Genomic DNA, 22,968 nt, shown 5'->3' on the forward strand with positions numbered 1-22,968 from the left:
AAGGATACCATGACAAAAATTTTACCACACCACTAAACATTTAATTTTTAATTTTTACCAGCCCAACTACCTGTCTCAGGCAGACAGGTACCAGTAATTTAAAACATTGTTCAATTTGTTACGAGATTAAAGCTTATCACATGTTGCGCTCTCAAAACATATGTTTTTACTAAAAAGAACCATGTCTGCACTGGATTAAAGCGCAGTGGTCGTCGTGCTGCGCATGTGCGACATTTTGTTGATAACCATTGATTTTCATACAATCCAATGCGCTCTTCAAATGGAAATCACTAGTATGAGGTTTACCCTGGGCGCGATTTGCACAGAATACCGTCAGTGACACTTTCAATACCTTCTAGTCACCTAAAAATTGCCTTGTTAAAGCTTGGAAACAGTTTGTACTCGTTGATCTGCACAACAGACAAAGTCACCATTTTTGTTTATATAAGACCCATATATCTTGCGCATGCGTAATGCAACAACTATTGCCCTTTAAGCTTTTTATTTAAAGGTTTGACTAGATATACAATGAATACCAATTGGTAATATTAGAAAAAAAGCAGTTAGCTGGAGGTCAACTGTCTTTTTTAATCTGAGCTCAGACAACCACTCTCGTGTGAAGGTCTATTCATAAAGTTTACAATGTTTTGTAATAATAATTATCTTTATTGCGTTCGTATCCCTATTAGGATTTTGACTAAAATGCAATACAGATGTGAATAAAGACAAACAAACAATTAAAGTGAGAATTAAAATACACACAGGAAAATATAAACTGACAAGCAAATAAAAGTAGGAAAAAAAAAAGTAAATTGGATTGTTTCTCATATTTGTGTTGGTTAATGTTTGGATTACTAAAGCATGTACATGACCTTATCTCGAGATAGCTGACTATATTGTTTTCAGTTTGTCCTCTCTTGTTTTGAAACAGTTCTCTATGTATTTTGCTATCTGTATTATTGTTTTCTCATCTCTATTTTTTAAAATATATTTTAGTTTTTCTTTACTTTTCTGCTAAATGTGGGGGTGATAACAGCTGATACAGCTTTTTTTCTCCCGCGTAGAGATCACATGTTAAAAGAAAATGGTCTTCGGCCTCTATTGATCATCTGTTTTATACCTGTTATAATTAATGGATACCTTCCTAATTCTAACGACATGCCAACTTTGAGTCGGTATTTGCAGTATGTGGGCGTGCTGTAACTGACAACCGATCGAAAGACGCCTGGTCAATTCAAAGGTCTTCTTACCTGTTGAGGACGTTTGTTCGACTTTTTTTCATCATTAGCACTCCAGTTAAATAAAGACATTTGTTCGGTCGATGTGATATGGTTGGGACTTTAAAATAAAGAGTGTGGACAGGAAACAGACGACCAGGGTTGACCAGATTATGCATCAGGTGGGCAATATTGTGGACCACCTAGCTCGTAAATAAATTTACAATATGATGGGATTTAGATGAAATAGTTGCCAAAATACATGTCCCGAATAGAAAATTAAATGCGCAAAAATTGTCACTTGCTCTGTTCTGTTTCTAGCTAAATGTCGTACATTAGATAGACAAAAACTGAGAATAAACAGTTATTTTTTAAAAAATCTAGGGAGTCTCGCGCGGTGCATTGTGGTTGAGCTCATAAGCAAATTAGAGGTTCAGTTGGCGAGAGGTGTTTTTGTTTAGCTTCGTTCTTTGTCAAAATACTTCTAAATATGTAACGCAAATATCTTCTTTTTGTGTCGATGGGCTGAATTATTCATAACTAGAATTGTCTCTGATGCGAGCCTAGTGGTGAGTAAAGCCAAATTCCGTAAGGATAAACTATCGTATGTGTTTCGCTCTCGTATTAAACCACACTCGTGCCAGTTTTCTATGATAGTTGATACGACGAATCAAAATGGTGGTGTTTTGAGTGAGTGAGGTCACATATGTACCGGTTGTTTTTATCAACTTTGTTGCTATTATTCAAAAACAAATAAACTGCATTTACCTCGTTCTTTTCTTGGAGTATTCATGTAAATACAATTTTGAACACATGTGCGGTGAAGTTTTATTTTTTTTTTATTCCGTACATCAATATTCAAAACGGTCAATTAAAATATGAATGTCGATAGGACACGTATAAAATGACCTGTTCAAATGTTTACCCTGGCAGCAACACGTGCAAGTATCAATAGTTTCATTATTTTTTTGTAGCCGAGTCACCATTCCCTCTAAGTGCCGCCTAATAATTAATAATTTACGAAGGTTTAATTATTTTTTCTAGACTATTTTTATAAAGAGACTTAAAACTTCAATGGTTACACTTACTTGTGTACGGTAGTGTGGACGCTAATTTCTTGAAGGAGTGAGTGGTACTCCGTGAAAAATGAGTTTGTCTGAGTAAGTACTTAATGTTTGTGGTTTTATTGCAATATTTCTGTTGATGTTCACCTAATATGTACCACTATGAAAATTTTAAACTTGGCTTCCACTGTGTAATAGAAGCAATTGTTTCCTGACCTTGATATTAAAATCCACTTGTGTTGAATCATAGCAATGTTTTTGCCAGGCATTTTACAATGGGACCAAAATAAACTGATTATGAAAATTGATATTCTCCCAATCAACTTGGGACATTTCCTTTGAAAGATTCTTAGGAAAGAGTCCTTTTGTACCCCTAATCCTAAAGGTAACTGGACCCCAAGACAACTGGACCCCGAGACAGTATCAGAGTCTAGTGAGAGGTGAATTAGAAGATTTCAGCTGGCTATGTTCCAATTGTCAAGACAACGCCGATGTCGCCATGGATACTGAACCAGCACCGGAACCGGAGAATGGGTCATTCAACGTCAGTCGTTCGTTTAGAGAAGTCTCTGAAGTTTTAGAGGACACACTTTCTGATGGCGAAATCCCGGACCCAATTCCAAGAATCGGTGAGCCGGATGAGACTACGTACGAGATCATATTGGGTGCTACGCAGAGAGGTAAACCCATTCTTGTGGACAATCATGGCTACACATGTACAGCGAAAAGTACAGGTCGTGATTCATGCCGAACAACGTGGCGATGCGGTCTACAAACGAACAAGAACATCAGATGTACGGCATCAGTCATCGAAAACAACGGTGTTTTTGTTGAGGGATTACTGGGTCATTCCCACCCTGCTAAACTCGGCACAGCTACGAAGATAAAAACAACGATGGAGGTGAAGAAAAGAGCTAAAGAAGATATATTTCAGTCAGCAGCAACTATCGTCGAAGAGTTATTAATTAACAACGAGGATGAAGGGGCCAACAACCAGTTAGTACCGGCAAATTTGATACGGAACGCTAACAGACAAGAAAACAGATAACGATTATTAACGATCAAGCTAACAATGATTACCCCCCCCCCCCCTTACAAAGAAGAGGGTGGTATCGCCCAAACATGGCGACGCATGTGAACGGTAATGAACAATGGAGTACATTTCCAATGAAGTAGCTATTCGCACGTAATGGCGATCAGTGGTACAACTCGCTCAGATCGGTTTAGCGTTACCGAGATGTGTTAAATCAGATCCATTTATTTATCAAAATCATGATAAACGGCACAGATGTAGACAACTCGTTCCGTCACGTATGGGGGGTCCAGTTGACTGGGGTCCAGTTGTCTCGGGGTCCAGTTGTCTGGGGTCTAGTTGTCTTGGGGTCCAGTTGTCTAGAAACCATCCTAAACCCCCTCCCATTGAATTGTATAGCTCCCTCTAAATAACTATAGTTGTCCTTAGGTGGCGCATATACAATTAAATTGAGTAGCACCAGAGGGGGAGGGGTAGGGGTAGCTTTATTGTTAGTTTTAGGGGCAAGGGTACAATAAATCCTTGTAGCTTAGTCCCCCTAAGTAAAATAAAGGGTACAGTATACAATAGAATTGTTGTCAAAGGTCATACCACAGGACACTGAAATGGAGATGGTCATTCTCGCATACTTCATTAATTAAAAACATTTTAGATCTAGCTTTGAATAGCTGTGTCTTAGTCTATACAGAGATTTAGTATTACTATTGACAGTCCTCAAGCCTAATTTTTTTAGTATACTAAATCAGAAAACTATTTTAGCGAAGGCTTCTGCATCAGGCCTTGCCGTCTATGGCGAGTGATCCCTGGCTCGCCTATCACTTGCGTAAGAGGCTCACAAGGTGAGCTAAAAAACGCTCGCCTAGGCAATTAACACACAAGCAAACGGGGGTGATGACGACGATTGAGAAGGCAAGCGAATTACCAAAATCAAACGGCGCTTTTCAGGGCCATGAAATCCTCCAAAAAGAGAACCGTTTTTATTAATATTGCAAAATGAATGTGTTTAGTTTATCGCCAAAAATTAAACTTAATTCCCTTAGTGTATAAGAGTTCAAGCGGAGTTCATGATGCGTTGTCACTAAGGACAACCGTTGACATCAAACGTAGCAACACCAAATTCTATTGGCAGGTAAAAGCTTAGTATTTAATTTGTGACCAATTAGAGCATGGGTAAACATACTAGTAGTCAATGTGATGTCACAAAGTTGGGAGAATACAGCTTCAGCGATTGGGTCAAGATTTTGCCTGGAATTGAGCCAGATTTTCGTACGTTTTTCATGAGTTAATTAAGTATTTCTGAATTTCCATAATATCACAGATAAATTGAAAATTTGTTGTAGTTGGATCGTGATTCATTAATTTTCTGCATTGAAAAATATGTCGGCTGACTGACCGGCGATGCTAAATACGAACTTTGGTATTATTTATGTCGAGTGATGATTATCCTACGAAGAGTTCTAGTGAGCGTTTGGCAACATTCCTTAAGTGGAACACTGGTGGAGATATTGGATATTGTCGTGTGGAAACGGATGAGGGTCAAACACTTGTAGTCGAAGTATGGTGTGAACCTCAAATGTATGCAGAAAATTCAGGCCGATGTTAACCATCAATGGTCAAGCCAAAAAAGACCTAATGATCTACGTGAATGGGACAAATAGCGTGATAAAACATGTCTCTAGACATTGTCATCTGATAATACCGGAGTAACGTTGATCCTGATTAAAATGCGAGATTGGCTGTGACACATGGTTCCATTTCAAAGTGAGTTGTGTGATTTAAAAATAAATAAATATAAAAGAATGACAACATGTCTGTAGTATTTTATTTCCATAATAATTTATTCATTATTATTATAGTCATAGGCAGTTATAGTTAACTAAAACACCCTTATTGCAAATCATATAATTTTCTAAAATCACTCGCCTCACTGCTTTTAGGCGAGCAATTTGTAATCACTCCCATAACTCTCCTCAGTGCTTTTAGGAGAGCAATTTTTCACTCTCCATCCATTTTCAAAAGGCAAGCACTGCTGCAGTTTCTCTTGATATTAATTATGCATGCATGCAAGCAAATGACATCACTTGGTTTTAATTATAGGCAGTGCATAGCTCGATTCACTACTCGTATTTCCTGTGTACAGTATGCAATGACGAGCACATCGAATCTGTGTTCGGCTGGTTTCTCTGTGACGTGGCATGGGAAACTATGTAATGTCGCGCAAGAACATTTACAAGCGTTAACTGCCTTCAGTCTTCTCTGAAAGACATGCAACATTATTTCCTTCAAAAAATGTCTTGTACTAACAAATAGGGCCAGAGGACTGTCGACAGTCTAAGTTTGTATGCATTTTTCTGAGAATAGGATAACAATTCTGACCTTGCAACCCATGCCAAGGAATTGTGTGCAAATGAAACTGTTGTCTGTCAATAAATCAGGCCATTGCATCAAATTCTCGAATTGATGGTGTTTGCACGTTCATCGTTTGTGTGCTTGCTCATATTACTCACTCCGTGTTGCATGTCTATTGTTCTTTTTTAACTTTTTATATTTCTGTCTTACTGTTGCCTGGTAGGTTACGCATACTGAAATAAATTGCGTCTGTTGGTAATCTGGAATTGTTAGCCAGAATAATCTTGTTATTTAGTAGTACATTTACATGTAATGTGATATACATTTGTACAGAGACTGCAAGTATGTCTGTTTTATTTCAGTCGCAAGAGTAAGTGGGATCAGCCCAACAGTTTTCAAGATGCAATGAATTCAGCGTCTACTAGTAGTCTTGAAGCAGCTTCTGCAGCTGCAGCTAAAATAAATGCCATGTTGATAGCAAAGGGAAAATTAAAACTTCCTGCCACTGGTGTCACAACTACAAAACCTGTGAACAAAGTAAGTGTGCGTTAGCAATACCATACCATATTTGCTCTGATATGGCCAAAATACATTGTACACCTAATGCAATTTCAGGAGTTTATGGGCTTCTGTCTGTGATAGAGGCGCATATAAACATAAAAACTGTATTTATTGTATGCTAAATCATTGAAATGTCTTATTGTAACTGTCATAAGAGAATGTGGAATATATCATAATAGTTCAAATTATATTACCACAATCTGAGATAGTTTTAGGAATGATCTAAAAGCGTAATTTTGATTTGAAAGTGTGCACAATTTTGAAGATCTTGCTTTATCTGTACACTTTTATCTGATGGATCTTATGTTCAATACCAGACTGCTTGTTACGTATTCATATATCTTTTGTTTGCATCTAGGGAACTACACACAGGGAAAAAGACTACCCTCCAATATTGGTGAGTGAAAACCTAATGCAAAGCCACTTGCAAGATTGTTCCTGATTGGTCTAACCTAACAGCCAGCCATACCAATCAGAGAACACCTTATTTAATGAGTTTCAAATTCTGCCATGTGTCTGCTTTTACTCAACTGTAGTATTTAATTTAAACCACTTAATTTTCATGGTTTATTGAACTCAAGACAAAATTTTAAAAAATCACCAACACTGTTTTGGAACCTAGAGGAAATTTCCCTGCCTGACTTGCAAAATAATGAAAAATTGTCTGTCTCAAAATTAAAGCAATTTATTTTTTATATACATTCATGTATGTGTTGTGACTTAGTTTTTATAAAAGGGTAGAATAATATGCAAATTTTCATATTCTTGAATATCTTACCATGAAGACTGCTGTATAATATTAAAAAAAACATGTTTGATTCGCTAAACATAATTTATGCAATGATATCTCGTTGTATAATTATTTCATATTCACTGTTTTTCAACCAGGATCATGTATGGCAGGAAGAAACTTTTCGAACTTTGGTAAGTGCAAATTCTGTATTTGTATAGTGATATTAGGTTGCGCTACTAGCTTTCTAGCTTTCTGCTGTACATTATCACACTTGCTTCTATGCTATCGATAAAGAGCCATTGCTCGAAACGTCTAGCTATTTTTAATAGTTATTTAGGACTACGATTACCAAATATTATCTTCAATATATCATAGCTTTCTACCAAGTATGCATATATGCCATTACATGGGCTGTATCTACTGTACATCACCTGCTGACTGTTTCTTTATATTCATTTTGACCATAGTCACTCTACTAGGAAAGTGATATATAGAAGATAATATTCGGTAATCGTAGTCCTAAATAACTATTAAAAATAGCTAGACGTTTCAAGCAATGGCTCTTTATCGATAGCATAGAAGAAAGTGTTATGCTATCGATAAAGTGTTATGCTATCGATGTTCTATGCTATCGATAAAGAGCCATTGCTCGAAACGTCTAGCTATTTTTAATAGTTATTTTGGACTATGATTACCAAATATTATCTTCTATATATCATATTTATCAGTCCGAGCAGCGTTTATTTATTTATAAACTACTAGGAAAGTGACTGTTTTTACTAACCAATGGAGACTTTCAGCATGGTGATGTGTTAGGCCAAATGTATGATCCCTTTAAACAATATTACTCTAATTATTCAATTATTGATATGTTTAACTGTCTTCATTAATAAAAAACCTATTGGGGGTTGTAATTGTTATTGATGGTAAATTTTTACCCTCTAAAAGTGCCAGGATGTATGACCTGTTAGTGGGGTGGGGGTGGGGGGGTCATGTATATGTCTATTGCAAATTTTTTTCAGTATGAATAGCTCAATATTATATGGGAAAACTAAGATTTATAATCAGCAATATCCATAAGATATACATAGCACTGCGATATTTAATGCTATACCAAGGTTATGATTTTATGGCACACATTAATGCTGGGGGTTGTCGCCTACTCGTGCGTCAGGTGGCCAGAGCATGTCATTATTTACAAATAAGCATCTACCCATGAGCCTTTGCATCCTTAGCGTGTGTTATCATTGCTTGGGACTCAATTCCTGCGTGTGCGCAGGTGACACCCTCTCGCTTTAACATTTTTTTCTGCGGGATCTCTTTACTGTGGTTATTCTACCCATCTCGTAATTGATAGTTGTTCTCTGAAGAGCATACAGTACATAAACATAAATTTGTTCTATTGTTAATGAAATTGGCCACTACTCTAAGCAGATAACACTGACTTTACATCGGATTATTTTTCTTGCAGGCTCCTCCGCCAACACCTCAATCAAATCAAAAGAAAGAAGAGCCGATCATCGCTGAAATTGAAATCAATGACGTTCCTCTTAGCTGTAGGAATTTATTAACCAGGGGAGCTACCCAAGACGAGGTGAGTAGAACTATTCAAAAGTGTGTGAATGTTGAGTTTTATGTAAAAGTATGGAAATCAAAGTTTTGCATTTGGTTGCCTGGTGTGTGCTCTATTGTGATGTGCGGCCACTGGTGCTATGTGAGAGTATTCTAAAAGTCGTATAATTTGGGTAGGCTGCACATTTTACGCTTTTCACCACCAGCTCCCTCTTTTTAACACAAATTCACAAAATAGTCACAGAAGATTGGGACAAAAATAGCCAATTTTTCTAAATAAAAACTAAAAATTTTGTCTGTTAGCTCCAAAATTAAAATTCATTTCCATAAATATTTGAGAATATAAGAAAAAAGTTCAGAAAATTTTGTCAAGAAAGTCTGGTTATGAAAAGGTGAAGTCACACAACTATAGTGGATCATCAAAGTTTGCTTGCTTATTTGGTCTTCAAGTTTAAATTTTTAAACCTGAAATTTGGAAAATCTGCCTTTGTTATAAAAGGATACAGACTGCATAAAAGTGTAATCCTAATTGCTTTATTTACTTAGGCTACATGAATGTAATCATATCAAGTATTTTCATTCATGCTTTCTAAACTGTCATTTATTTTTTAGATAAGCAAAAACAGTGGTGCAGCAATTTCTACCAGGGGCAGATACATGTCATATGAAGATAGAGCAAAAAACAATATGGGGTAAGATTTTTCAGTCTTATGTGCTCTTGTAGGGCAGACTGTCTATTTCATTTGTTTTATTTAAATGAATAGCAGTCTAAGCAATGCATATAACTAACTTGGTTACAGTGTTTGATGAACGAGTTTTCTCGATTTCAGAAAATAAAGATTATTTCTTTCAACATGCATGTATGCTAGATAACTATTCATGCTCAGAATACACCATACAATGAGTTGTGAATAATCCAGAAGACTTTGAGATATTAAGTGATATTATATTTTTTAACAGGGAACGGCCTCTGTATCTGTGTGTTCAGGGCCCTACACAAGATAGTGTTGACGGTAAGTGATATCATTTATTGTTATTTAGTACGTTTTAGGACAGTCTTAGCAATGACAGCAATATATAACTGCATTGTACCGCCCCTGTGTATAAATGTGAATATAAAACTAGACAGCACTCAAAATAGCCATCTTGTGCTAGATATCTTCAATATTTGTATCATCAAAGCCACAGTTCAGGCCTTGCATATATATATACAACTTGAATTTGCACCTTCAAATGCAACTCTGTATTAAGAAAACAAGGTCATGTGGGTCACAAAGGAAACTTGTGTGCAAAGTGTGAAGCTCCTAGCTATTTCCCTTTTATATTTCAATACAAATATCACAAGTCGCATGAAAACGTGAAATTTGAAAGCCTATTTTCCTTGTTGGTTATATAACAATATTTGAGGCAAGTTACTGTGGCTTCCTTCCTGAAAATGTTTGTGTTCTTGCTTCAGTCAATTTACATGCTTCCTTCTATCTTGTACAGCTGCAGTAGGAAGAATAAAAGAAATCATATCTGGTAGTATGAAGCCCAAGGGTCAGAAAGGTAGTCTTGTTGGCATGACGTCGATTAATACTGTACCGAGACCGTCATTGCTACCTCCTCCACTTATGTCACTGCCATCTCAACCTCCTTCTACTGTGACAGGAGTAAGTATTTTACTTTTTTTTAAAAAAAACTGTTGTAGTACAGTACTGAATCAGCATATGTGCCAATGGTGTGAAAATACACTTCTATGTTTTGCATGTAACTAGTCGTCTACTAGTAAAAATCATAGATCCTAGGATCAATGGGGAAAATTAAAGCGAGAGGGTCGTCACCTGCACACGCGACGAGTCCCAAGCGACGATAACTAGTGCTAAAAACAACACAAAGGTTCATAGTTAGACGCTTGTTATTAAACAATGACATGCTATGGCCATCTGACGCATGTGCAGGTGATGACTCCCTTGCTTTAAGTACAATTTATCACCTTGTTTATAAAAAAAAAAAATCTAAAATTAGCATTTTTGCAATGGTTTTTATAGTGAAATTATTGCTTCACATCACAATGTTTTGCAATGTTACACAGGATAAAAAAAACGGTATACACTGTATATGAATTCTAATATTTCAAAAAAATTGAATTTAGTCTTTCACCATTATAGTAAAAGGGAAGGTCTCCCCCTTAAATCAATGCATACATTCTCAGTCGTGCAAAATTTGAATTTGTTCTGATTTATTGGTACCTCAATATTTTTTGCATTTTCAGCATCATTTTATTCAAGAAAAAGTTTTTGTTGGACTGGAACATGCCCATCCATCATTTAATGTGCGTGATAAACTAAGTGGTCCAGGGGTGAGTAAACTTATAACTCTTACAAAATTCACTTGTGTTGACCTATCATGGAACAGATCATTGTTTAGGCTCAACTCAATGCAACATCTGTACACTTTTGGCAAAGTCTGCCTCTGATCATTTCGAGATTGTTGCACGTTGGCAACCAATGACTTGAGAAGTGAAATTCATATGGCCCCCAGTGTGTCAACAACACTGGATTGCTTTGCATTCACATAGAAACCCAGATTATATCATGTTTCGATTATGGAAACTAACGAAAAATTAGTATGCAAATTATCTGTTACACAAGCAGCACCAATCACCGCAGTAGAAACACTTAATATAAACTTAATATAAGGCCTGCTGGCAATCCAGAGACTTACAACACAATATTACACGATATAACATGAATTGTAAGAAAATTAGTGGGAAAGCCTCCAATTGGATGAATATAAAAATTGAAACAAAAAACACACTGCGGTGGTATCTACCACGTTTGCACTATGTTGTCATCTCACTTCAGAATCCTTATTTTGAAACAATGTACAAGAAAATTATTGAACTTGTATAAAACTAAATGAATAAGCAATTAACAAATATTGCATGTTTCAATTACAATGCTTTGAAGATAAATAATTCAGAAATTATTCTGATACATGTGCTGCATAGAACTGAAACTTACATTAAATTTCATTGGATTTTATGAATTGTATCTGTATATATTTTTCATGCAACTTATCAGAGATGAGCCAAAAGAAAATTTTGTGCTCCTCATTGTAATTCTGTTTTTAGGAAAAGAATGGTTTTAGAGAAAAAACTCAGTAAATTTGTTTTAGGTAGTTGAATAAGGTATTAGAATGAATTATCTAATTATGTGTTTTGAATTTTCTAATGGGTTTATAATATTTGTGTTGATGTAATTCTTTTGTCAGGGGTCTTTTATTCAACATATTAGAATGGAAACTGGAGCGACCGTGATATTACGAGGAAAGGGTTCTGGGTACTTGGAACCATTATCTGGTAGAGAAGCTTTTGAACCTATGTATATATACATAACACACCCAAAGCTTGATGGTATAGCAGCTGCCAAGAAGCTTTGTGATAATCTTGTTCAGACAGTAAGTGGTTTCTGATTTTCTGACACATCAAATTGATTCTCAATCTTTTTAACACCTAATTCAACTATTGTCATCTTTCGGTTTTGACACTGAATTAAAAAAAATTGAAATATGTGTAAAATGATTCACCAAAATTATTAAGGGTTTTAAATAGAATTTTGGGATTTCATGAAAAGGATTTCAAAGTAATTAACATGTTTTAAGATAATTATGAAAAATGATACTAATTTGGCAGAAGTTTAGGTACCAAGACTAATTGAAATGCATCTATTTATGTCACATGGTGAAAATAAAAATTTCTTGATAATATAAGTAGCTGCAATGTAAGTAAATTTTAAAAATACTTAATATTGATATCTGTAGATTCATGGTGAATATGCAAAGTTCCAGAGTCAAATCGTTGCAGCAGCTGCTCCGTCGGGCGGTCTTCTCCCATCACCTCAAGGTAACTAATATTTTCTTTATACATACAAGTTTCACATCTGTACATGTAGGCTTGGTTCTTAATTATTTTTTGAAAAAGTTTCAAAGCACTAATGGAAATTTGTGGTGTAAAGATGACATTACAGCTAGGATGTTTAACTTAGGATTGTTAACTAAAGTTGCTTCATGTTTGCCACAAAGCTTTGTCGTCTCGTCAAACAAATTTGCACTATAGTACTACGCAAAACCTTGAAGGGTTAAGAAGGTAGATGTTACTCAAGACCATGTGCTTTTACCGATACAACCCTTCTACATCAATGGCAATGGAACATCTTGTGAAATGAAGTCTCTTTACAAGTTATTGCATTTGCCTACATATTTCTAATTTTTAGCTCCGCTGTCTACTTTGTCGAGCGGAGCTTATCAAATGAATGATTGTCAGTCGTCGTCAATGTCAATGTTTTACTTTTTCGACTTCTTCTTGAAAACTACAAGCCTGAATGCTTTGATACTTGGTGTATATGTACCTTGGGTAGACCTCTCTCAGATTTGTTCATTTCATGATGATATCTTCAATTCTCTAATTTTGGTGAATATCTTTGTCATTTTTGGTAAAAAGTGATATTTTCGACTTCTTGTTAAAAACCGCAAGTCCAATTGCTTTGATATTACATATATAGGTACTACATGTGGACCTCTCTCAGATTTGTTCATTTTGTAATGATATCTTTAATTCTCTAATTTTGGTGAATGTTTTTGTCATTTTTAGTAAAAAGTGATATTTTCGACTTCTTGTTAAAAACCGCAAGTGCAATTGCTTTGATATTACATATATAGGTACTACATGTGGACCTCTTTCAGATCTGTTAATTTCGTGGTGATATCTTCAATTATCTAATTTTGATTATTTTTGGTGAAAAGTGATATTTTTGAATTCTTGTTGAAAACAGTCCTGTTGCTTTGTTTCTATACAAATTGTTCATTTTCTAATGATATCTTCCGTTCTTTAATTGAAACGTGCATTGCTAACAGCGGAGCTATCTCAGCCGACAGGCTGCTTGTTTGTAATTCAGTTGAAATTTTACTGTAAACTGATGTGAATAATTTGATTCATTGAAAATGCCATCATCTCGGCCTAGCTATGACGCTAGGAATATCTTGTGGTCAGCTATTGGCTGTAAATTTGATTGGTTAAATAAACATGCCTTCAAATATGCCGAGGTATGATGCTAGGAATACCATCTTATGGCCAGCTATATTTGCCTGTAAATTTGATTGGTTGATTGAAAATGCACTCTCCTCAGCCTAGGTAGGTGGAAATGCCATCAACTAATCCTAAATACAACACAATGAATAATTAATGCTTTTAGAGAGTACCCCTCCTATATCATCAACATTGTACTTTCTTCACTACTTACAGGAGTACCAAATGTTGCCACAGTTGGTGCTGTTAATGCAGGTATAATGGCTATCATACCTCCACCAGGCATGACTACCCAGATGGTCATGGCTAGACCAACCATGTCCCATGCTCCACCAGCTCAACCAGGTGGTATACGCCAACAACAAACTCTTCTGACACAAGTTACTGTTGCTGTTCCTCTCACCTCGTCCTCAATCCTCACAACACCTCACGGTAAGTGCATACTTGTGACTAACTCATAAAAATGCATAAAATTTTAAAACACTACAAATTTGTTGTATTTTGTGATGTAAAACAGACAATAGCCTATAAAAAGTGCAGATTCTCCAACTTGTTACTATGGAAACATTGACCGACCAATAACATTAAATCCTACTCCGGCGGCCCACGTACAACAGGATGGCACCTTGTGTTCACTGAATTTATTCAGGCTGATGATGCTTTTTATCTGCATTGACTGATGATATGCAACCACTATATGCATCGTTTTAAAGCATTATTTTTCATGCCACATGTTAGGCATGAAAAGAGTAAATGAAAAGATAAAATTTTGCATCTTTCTGGGATTATCAATAGTTAAAGATGTATATACTTTTATTTTTTTTAAATGAACTGGGTGATAATAGACCATGAATTAATAGTTTTTAAGGTACTTAAAACTGCTTTATGTGTGTTTTGTCTTGAAGGATTTCAACAAATTGGGTCAGCAACAACTGCAGTTATGCCAACACTGCAGCACCATGCACCGGCACTTTTACAGGCTGCTGCTATTCAACAACTCCAGCTACAGCAGCAACAACAGCAACAGCAGCAACAACAACAGCAGCAGCAACAACAGCAGCAGCAGCAGCAACAATTACTACAACAGCAATTACAACAGCAGCAATTACAGCAACAGCAGCAGCAGCAGCATCAGCAATTACAGCATGCTCAGTTACAAGCTGCTCAGCAAATATTGACTGTGCAGGTAAGTTGTAGTCACTGAATGTGCGAAGTCTTTGCGGTTAGGGCGTCTGTGTGTGTGTATGTTCATTCATCTAATATCTCAAGAACCAATTATCAGATTTTAATAAAACGTGGTATATGCTCTTTGATAATGCTCAAAGCTGATTATTTTTTTAGTTGAAGTATGTGCATATTAATTATCTAATTTGCATATTAATAAGCCGATTACAGTGTTCCTTATTTGTACTTCTTGACTCCAATACCTTCAAGCACACAGGAGTTCTTTCTAAGCTTTCTTTGAATTTTCAGTTTTTTGAATGCCCATCTGTACTAATGAATTGCTTGGCACCAGAAAAAACAGAATTATATATATATTGACAAAAGTTGTTCTGGTTTAAGCCCGAGTTGTGGCAGGCATGTATTCTACACATAAGTTATAGTTGTGCCATCCACTGACAAAACACAAATAAGAGACAGAAAAAATGTATTGCTATTATTTTGATTGTCCAATTACATGTTTATGAGAGACTTGCTATGTTCTGATTAGTAAATCTCTACACAGTTGTGAATAAAATTGCTTTAACTTTCTGTCTCTGAAGTGCTTTGTTACTGGAGGTACCTACTTGTATTATACTTCATTTCCAGCGTTGACTGGTATGTAAAGAATTACCAGTGTTTTGACTCTTATGTGTGCTCTATGTACTTCCATCATCAGTGCAAAAATGCTCATGAATGCAGCTGTCTGTTAAGAGTATGTGCTTCTCCCATAGAATTGCAGTTAAGCTAAACTGATGCCCTCAAAGGGTTTATGCAGCTCTGTCCAGAACAGGGATGCTAAACTTCATATATGCTACATTAAATACATTTAAACCAGTGTGGTTAGGGCAAAATATTATCATGAGAATATTGCAGTACAGCGGTTGTATCATATTATATGCATGTCTTTTTATTGTTTGTATCGATAGTAATAATTTACTAAAAGATTAAAGCCTGATATGGTAGACTGCTTCCCAACTGTTGTTTCAACCCCAAAACTTGTTTGTACCAAAATTAATTATGACAATGCATATTCATATTGAAACAAACTATGATAAAGGGAATAATATTATATAACAAAGGGCAAATTCACCAGAGTTCAACTGTTTTTTTTTTGGTGGTAGGGTTAGGAGGAGGGGCTATAGCTCTCATATAATCTACTAGCTTATCATTTATGTGGCGACCATGTTCATCATGTGTAAAGTCGGTTGCTGCTATTTTATTTTCAGGCTTCGATCCCAAATAATATAATACAGCCAGGAGTTCAACCGCGACCTATTCAGACCCCGGCAAGAATCAATATTATACAGCATCAGTTGCAGCAGCAGCAGCAGCAGCAGCAGCTGCCTGTGCCACCACCCATTTCACTTCCACCACCGAAAGAAGCCCTAGCACCACCACCTCAGCCTCAGCCGAAAAGAAGATTCACAGAAGATCCAACAGCTGATGATAAACACGAGGAAGGATTACTTGGATACCAGGTTGTATGGCATGGCTTGCGAATTTGTCTTCTTTTCCTGGATTATAAACAATATATTTTGGACACTATCGTGAAAGCTACGATTCTCAGATACTGTGTAACTCACTGGAATCTGATTGTGTCTCTTCACATATTGAACGGCTAGATGTTTGACCCTATAATCAATGGAACTTCATGCACTATGTTTTCATGATATTTATGGCTGGGTTGTTCTATATAATGCAGCACCTTGATTAACTGATGACGTTTAAATTCAAATGTGAATATAGAAGAAGTGTGTGTGTGTGCACCAAGAAACACTCAAGACCTTCATCTCTGAATGTTTCCCTTTTGAGTTCGGCTTTTGACAACATCTTGCTTCAGTTCTAGTTTCAGAACCCTAATCAGATGTCTAACTTCATTACATTTTTTCCTGAATCTTGCAGATTGAAGATGCCCTTAACTCTAACTTTTTTTGTTGTAGCTCATACCACGAAGATACCCAAACTAACAATCAGCTATTCCTACAGGTTTTTTTTCCCCTTGCACGACATAGTATATTGTATTGACAAGATTTTTTGTGCTAATGTCACTTTCTTTCCAATCTGTATAGCATGGACCTCCTCACTTGACTAATCTAGGTGCTCAACCTTCGTCCGGCCCCATGGGTCAGGTTCCGCCACACTTCAGAATGCCTGGACAGCCGCCAATGCAGCTACTACCAGGTAGCCCCTCCGTAAATACAGATGATAGGTAAGGATACAGTTGACATAGCTTGGTAAAAAACATATCCAGTTGGAATGTTTTGAAATATTTTAATCCACAAATCTAATTAGTAACGTATAACACTCGTAACCAGTTGCTTGGATACTGGTGAATTTCTGTTGTATTGATTTGCCGCATAATACTAGTACTCGATAAGGTCTATTTATTTTAATAATGAGGCAAGGATACGATTGAATTGGATTGTAAATAAATATATTTTCTTCTCCTGGATTTGAAGGTTTCAAGCTTTCTGCCCTTTTTACTCAATTTTAAAATAACTATCTGTGTTTATTTCCTCAATGTTTCCTCCTAGCCACTTACAAATGTCAATCGCACTTTGCTTTTTCCCCATGTTAACTACATGTATGCATGCTTGCCCGTTAACTCTCCAAACACCTAAATCAATTTTCGCACTATAATGTGAACATAATGAGACTTTTTCTATATTTTTTCTTCAATTTTGATCCGTAGCTGTAGGTAATCAAAAAATGTCCATTTGGTTTACAAAACAACAAAAATTCTTGAAAAATACATAAAAATTGCCAAATGTTGTAAGACAATAATGGAGATTAATGGGTTAAAATTTTTGCTGCTATGACATGCATATGCTATTTCTAAAATAACATCACCATTCAGTGAACATCACCTGTAGTGAATTTTCTTTCTTAATTTTGTTTCAATAAATATTCATTTTTTTGATTGCAGAATTTTCTCTCCCTCTTCCTGTATTTTCAACTAGTTATTTTGATACTTTGCAACTGTCTAGACTCTTTAAGACTAGATTTCCACAATACACTTATCGTAATTGTGCATATCTTAGTTGTCTTCATTTGTTTTGCTTGCTTTTTATCATTATAGGTTTTCTGCTTAGCTATTCTTCAACTAATTTTTAAATTTTTAAAAGCTAAACTTATCATGTTTGCCCATTTGAAAAAAAACAACAACTTATTAATGCATCGTTTGATTTCTTCAGATCTTAGAGCAGTCTTGATTGTGCTTTTGTTTTTAATTCACCTGACCTCTACATTTCCATGTGAACTTCAACAATAACTTTCCTCTAGAACACAAGATGTTTGTAATAATATCGCAGTGGTGCACACACAACCACACACACACAAAAAAAAAAACATTGTAGAGGATTTATTCAATAACTATCATCAGATTTTTATATCAGGAGTGAGGCCATAAACAATTTCCCTGTTATTTTTGCCCTGCAATTTCGCATATTTTGTTTCATTTGCAGCAAGTTGATGCCGCCGCCTGCATCATTGCCAGTGAGCATGCCCCTTAATGGGGACAAAGACAAGCAGTTAATGCCCCCACCACGTATGCCTGTTACCGTAGGTTTGTATGAGTTTAATTCTGTGTGTTAGCGTACGCTAGATTTTTTGCGTCTTGGGGTTACCTCCCATCTGACCAAGAATGATAAATCTTGACACAGTTTAGTCAAATTTGTATCGAATTTTGAAATTTACTTGGTCATGTGGTAAGTAACTCCTAACTGACAATGACCCTATACTTTAACTTTATAGTACAATGGTGAAAGAAAACTGATTTCTTCCATCTCCTTGTTTAGGTGCTTTTGTTTGCCTCACTTTGGGACATCCCAATTGTTTCTTACAGGTGGGTTATTCCATTTTCAAATGGGGCCTCTTTCTCTGTATTAATAACTATTTTTCGTTTCTTGACAATACTGCAGGTAAGTTTGATTTGCCAGATTTGAAAAAATAAATTGCCCCTTTCCCCCAGATCATGACAATGAACAAGTTTCCTTGTGTTTCAGTACTATAACTTCTGCATTGCATTATTAGTAGATTTTATTTTTCGGATGAATTTGACTTTCTTCTGACATTGTTCACCAAATAGTAGTGTTAGTTACCAACAATATTCATATAAACTATATTTTGATTGTGATTGCGGGCATATGGCCGAACGGATGTTAAACTACTCACCCAGAGTCAAAATCATTGGTACATGCATTTCATAAAATGACACTTCTATTGTAAGAGGTAATTATGTTCAATCAACAACAAATATTGTAGCAGCATGTGACACAGTGTAAGTGTCTCTGTCCATCCATCGGTTCGTCCATCCGTACGTTCATCTGTTCCCCATACACTTATAAATTTACCATTTACAGAAAGCTGTAAATAACACATTGCAGTTGGGACGGGTTTCACTGGGTACTGATTTTCTTTGAAACTATCACATGTTAAAAGAAATTTTGATTGGAATTTCTACAAATTTAAAAAAGGGACCTAATTGTTAATGTATTCCATAGTTTGTTTTATGCTCATTAATGTGTATGGAGATTATGAAGTTCTCAAAAAAAAAAGAAGAAATTCCCAAATTTTACCACTTGTTCTCGGGTCCTATAATTAACATGAAATTAGTTTGTAATCCAAATTTCAACAGGTTTTTTTGCTGCTGCTGTTTTAACAGAATAAAAACACCAAAATCTGCCATCCTTATCTACAGGGTTTCACTAATCTGACAGTTGGTAGATACAAAACACCATTGCATTGATTGTATTTACACTGGGGAATCTATCCCTACCTAATTCTGATTGTTTTTTTTTCTTTCTTTTCTGTTCTCTTTCAAATGTTTCCTGTGCTGCCTGCTGATGCTGTCTCCCTGATGTTATCAACCTGGAATATGTCAAATCAAATCACTCCTGATGGGTTGTAATGTTTCTTGGGGCCCCACTTTTTTTTAATTACTTCATTTGGGTCCTGTTGTAAACTTTTTGGGGGGTTTTGTTTGTTTCTCCTTGTGTGCGTGTGTACGTATGGTTTCTGTATATAGGTAGAACACGATCGCCGTCACCGGATGAACCTCAACAGAAAAGATCTAAGACTTCATTAGTGGCGTACGAAGGAGACTCTGACGAAGATGATGAACTATCAAGTGGAAGACATCTTCAACGAATTGCGGCAAAATATGAACATCATCATTACCAAAATAAACCACAAATTTATGGCAATGGTCAACATGTGCCACCACCACCACATGGCCAGTTCTCTCCACATTCAAATTCAGTGTACAGTCCCCCACCTGTTTCCGGTGTTCAGACAGCTCCACTCTCCTCACAACCCCAGCCACAAGTAAGCCACCAATACAACAGTCCAGTATACAGTCAGCCCCACGTGCATTTCAGTCAGTACAATCACCAGTCATTGAGTGTCACTCACTCAAATGCACCTCCCCATTATCAAGCACCCATGTCACAGCTTCAGCTGTTGCAATCACAGCAACCTCCACCACCACATCAAGTGCATCCTCAGGGCCCTCCACAGCAGCAGCAGCCGCCACAGCAACATCAGCAGCAGCCGCCGCCACAACAACAGCCTCAACAACCTCCACCTCCATTGTCGTTTTGGATGCCACAGCATAATTAATTTACTGTATTTTCTCTATCAGAAATGCTTCTCCAATAGAAATGCATATGAACCAAAAATTGCATTTATAGTATATTGGATCATTAAAATGACTTAGATTGACCATAGAAACATTTACCTAACCACACATGCATTACAGGTAGAGCAAATATTGTACATTATAAATGAAAAGCCAGAGAACAATGAACACTGTCACACTAATGAATAGTTCAGACAGAATGAAAACTTATCTTTCTGTAAACAATCGTTTTAACCATTATATATGATATATATATTAAACATTTTATTTCCTTTGTTTGAAATTCTAAATCTGTAATTCTTTCCTTCCTGAAATTTTGACTATGCAATTGTGTCAATTCTACTTCAGGTAACTCGAGTAATGCTACTAGGGCTGATAAGTGAATCGTTTTGAGTTCGTTTTAAATGTACAATTTCAGTTTAAATCTCTTAAATAGGAATTACCTATAGATATATTTGTAAATAGAATGTGTGGGTCAATTTGTCTGTTGATTTGTTTTGTGGATACTTTAATTCAACTTGAAACGTTCAGTATCTAAAACTGTTACCTTTTTTTCGGGGTGGGTGAAGTTTCAGTTCACCAAATTTACAATAACAAAGGTAAGTATACTTGCAGTGAAAGGCATAAAGCTGGAGATGTTGTACATGTTTTATAAATTAAAAAAAAAAGGTGGCATGTATATCACTACTTCAACTTCATCCAATTGGCAAGCCTTTAATTTTGAATAAGTGGTTGATTGCAGTTGCTGTGTCACTTGAAAGCTTGTATGCACATCCTGAGTGAGGACCCTAAAAGGCTGTCAAGCCAACTGTTAAATATTTGTAAACTGAAAACTCGGACATACCTGGTCTGATTACATTCGAACTTGACACATGCGTCGTGCATATTATATATATGCACCATGCATATTATACATGTGTACATCAATTTGTTTCAAGATCTGATTCAAGATTGCCGAATGGTGGCCATTTTTGTGATGACAAAATCAAAATCTAGCATTTCTCAACTGTTTACAGATGGATTTTGTTCAAACTCGATGCATGCATTAGACATTGTGGGTCCCTCATGCACGTCATTTTTTCGTTTTTTAGATTGATTCAAAATATGTTCCAGAGTTGTATCTATGACATGCTTTGATGTTCAAATTTTATATATTCATTATACATCGTGTCATAGATGTACAGATGTATTGATTTATGATCTGATTTAAAATGGCCGACAGGTGGCCATTTTGTTTAATGCAGTTCCAAAGCAATATCTCTCAATATGGACAAGTACTAGTGTGAATACTTTATTTTTGCTATTTTTGCTGGAGGAACGATTCAGTGAAAATAAAATCCAGCGAATATACCTTTTTCTCTATATTTTACATTCAACTGGTCAAAAATCAGTGAAAATAAATTCCATACAAAAAGTCTATTCAGCGAAAATTAATTCCAGCTAAAATAAAGTATTTTACACACTATCTGATACAAGATGACTGATGTCATAATCTAGCATCAGCTTCTGGATCTGTATCGGGCAATGTTTATGCTCAAACTATTCTATATTTGTTAACCAGTAGGGACTGTCCTATGCATGGCTTGTTAGTTGAATGTGTACAAGATAGGTCACAGCTTTCTGCCTTTCACTGTAAAAGTGAAATTGCAATAAATGTTTTATTGAACTCTCTAAATATGCATTCTTAGTTTTAAATTTATTTGGTCAACTAATGTCATGTGGCTGATTCTTGGCTTCACAAGTTTGAATTCTCGAAGTACCAACTCTGCTTACATTTCATATTTTGCTTATTTAGTGCATAGTTCAATTGATGTGAAAGTTAAATGTTATTGATCTGAATAGAGGTCTAAATTTACTGAAATGTCGTAGGCCTTGATCAAAACTGATTTTACAATGGTTTAGTTGCATGATCTATTGAAAACCTGTAAGCAATGGGAGAGGGGGTGGCTTGGATTTTGTTAACATAATCTTGAATTTAGAAGATAGTCTCTAAAATGCATGCAAATATCCTTGAGTGATTATAGTAATGGAACTCTCGTTTGATTTGACTAAAACATTTAGTGCACAAACACTTCAGGATTTGTGACAACTGTTTTCACGGTTATTGCAAAATGGATAAAAAGGTCTTCTGTTAACAATAGGAATGCAACTTTAAATTAGTGGGGTTAGGATTGGGAGTGAAGATTATTTGTTTTACAATGTACATAACAATTTGCAGGTTTGTAATTGGTATGGCTGAAGAGATTAGATTGTTGACAATTTATTCTGATGACTTGATCAGTTAGATACGAGAGAATAAAGATATTTTTTAAAATACTGATTGAAAGACTTAGTTTTTGAACCCACACACTGCCTCCGTCTAGTTGGTTATTCCTCATTTCAAAACTGATTTCATTCTGTATATGATTTGCTATTTCTTCAATGCGAAGAATGTTTTATTGGTTGTGCAATTACCATGCAACTTCCCCCAGTTTTATGAGTGAAAGCCAAGTAAACGTCTTATTCCAAATGCATCTTTGCATGGTGATAG

General features: G+C 35.9%; 2 protein-coding genes across 3 annotated transcripts; both read left to right on the plus strand.

Annotated features, from left to right (window-relative positions):
* The first annotated feature begins 1,629 nt into the window (after positions 1-1,629).
* LOC100374968 (uncharacterized) lies at positions 1,630-22,758 on the plus strand. 2 transcript variants are annotated; one of them, XM_006813960.3, is made up of 18 exons: positions 1,630-1,786; positions 2,262-2,377; positions 6,026-6,200; positions 6,583-6,621; positions 7,113-7,148; positions 8,429-8,551; positions 9,142-9,221; positions 9,490-9,542; positions 10,018-10,181; positions 10,784-10,870; positions 11,785-11,970; positions 12,334-12,415; positions 13,814-14,029; positions 14,503-14,783; positions 16,027-16,278; positions 16,870-17,009; positions 18,265-18,365; positions 19,827-22,758. In XM_006813960.3, exons 2-18 carry the CDS (start codon positions 2,364-2,366, stop codon positions 20,417-20,419), a joined length of 2,622 nt encoding a protein of 873 aa, XP_006814023.1. In that variant the 5' UTR covers positions 1,630-1,786; positions 2,262-2,363; the 3' UTR covers positions 20,420-22,758. The 2 variants fall into 2 exon arrangements, with proteins under 2 accessions (XP_006814023.1, XP_085363095.1); XM_085506969.1 differs by lacking the exon at positions 16,027-16,278.
* On the plus strand, positions 2,683-3,329 carry LOC146735040 (uncharacterized). Its single transcript, XM_085506814.1, has one exon. It carries the CDS (start codon positions 2,781-2,783, stop codon positions 3,327-3,329), a length of 549 nt encoding a protein of 182 aa, XP_085362940.1. The 5' UTR covers positions 2,683-2,780.
* Positions 22,759-22,968: the final 210 nt, after the last annotated feature.

The sequence above is a fragment of the Saccoglossus kowalevskii genome, chromosome 13 (assembly GCF_978046115.1).
Source record: "Saccoglossus kowalevskii chromosome 13, keSacKowa6.1, whole genome shotgun sequence".
Lineage (NCBI taxonomy): Eukaryota > Metazoa > Hemichordata > Enteropneusta > Harrimaniidae > Saccoglossus > Saccoglossus kowalevskii.

Coding starts and splice junctions, on each gene's coding strand:
- LOC146735040 (XM_085506814.1), top strand. CDS start 2,781: ATGGATACTGAACCAGCACCGGAACCGGAGAATGGGTCATTCAACGTC.
- LOC100374968 (XM_006813960.3), top strand. Junction 6,622..7,112: donor AAGACTACCCTCCAATATTG/GTGAGTGAAAAC, acceptor TTTTTCAACCAG/GATCATGTATGGCAGGAAGA. Junction 14,784..16,026: donor AGCAAATATTGACTGTGCAG/GTAAGTTGTAGT, acceptor TTTTATTTTCAG/GCTTCGATCCCAAATAATAT.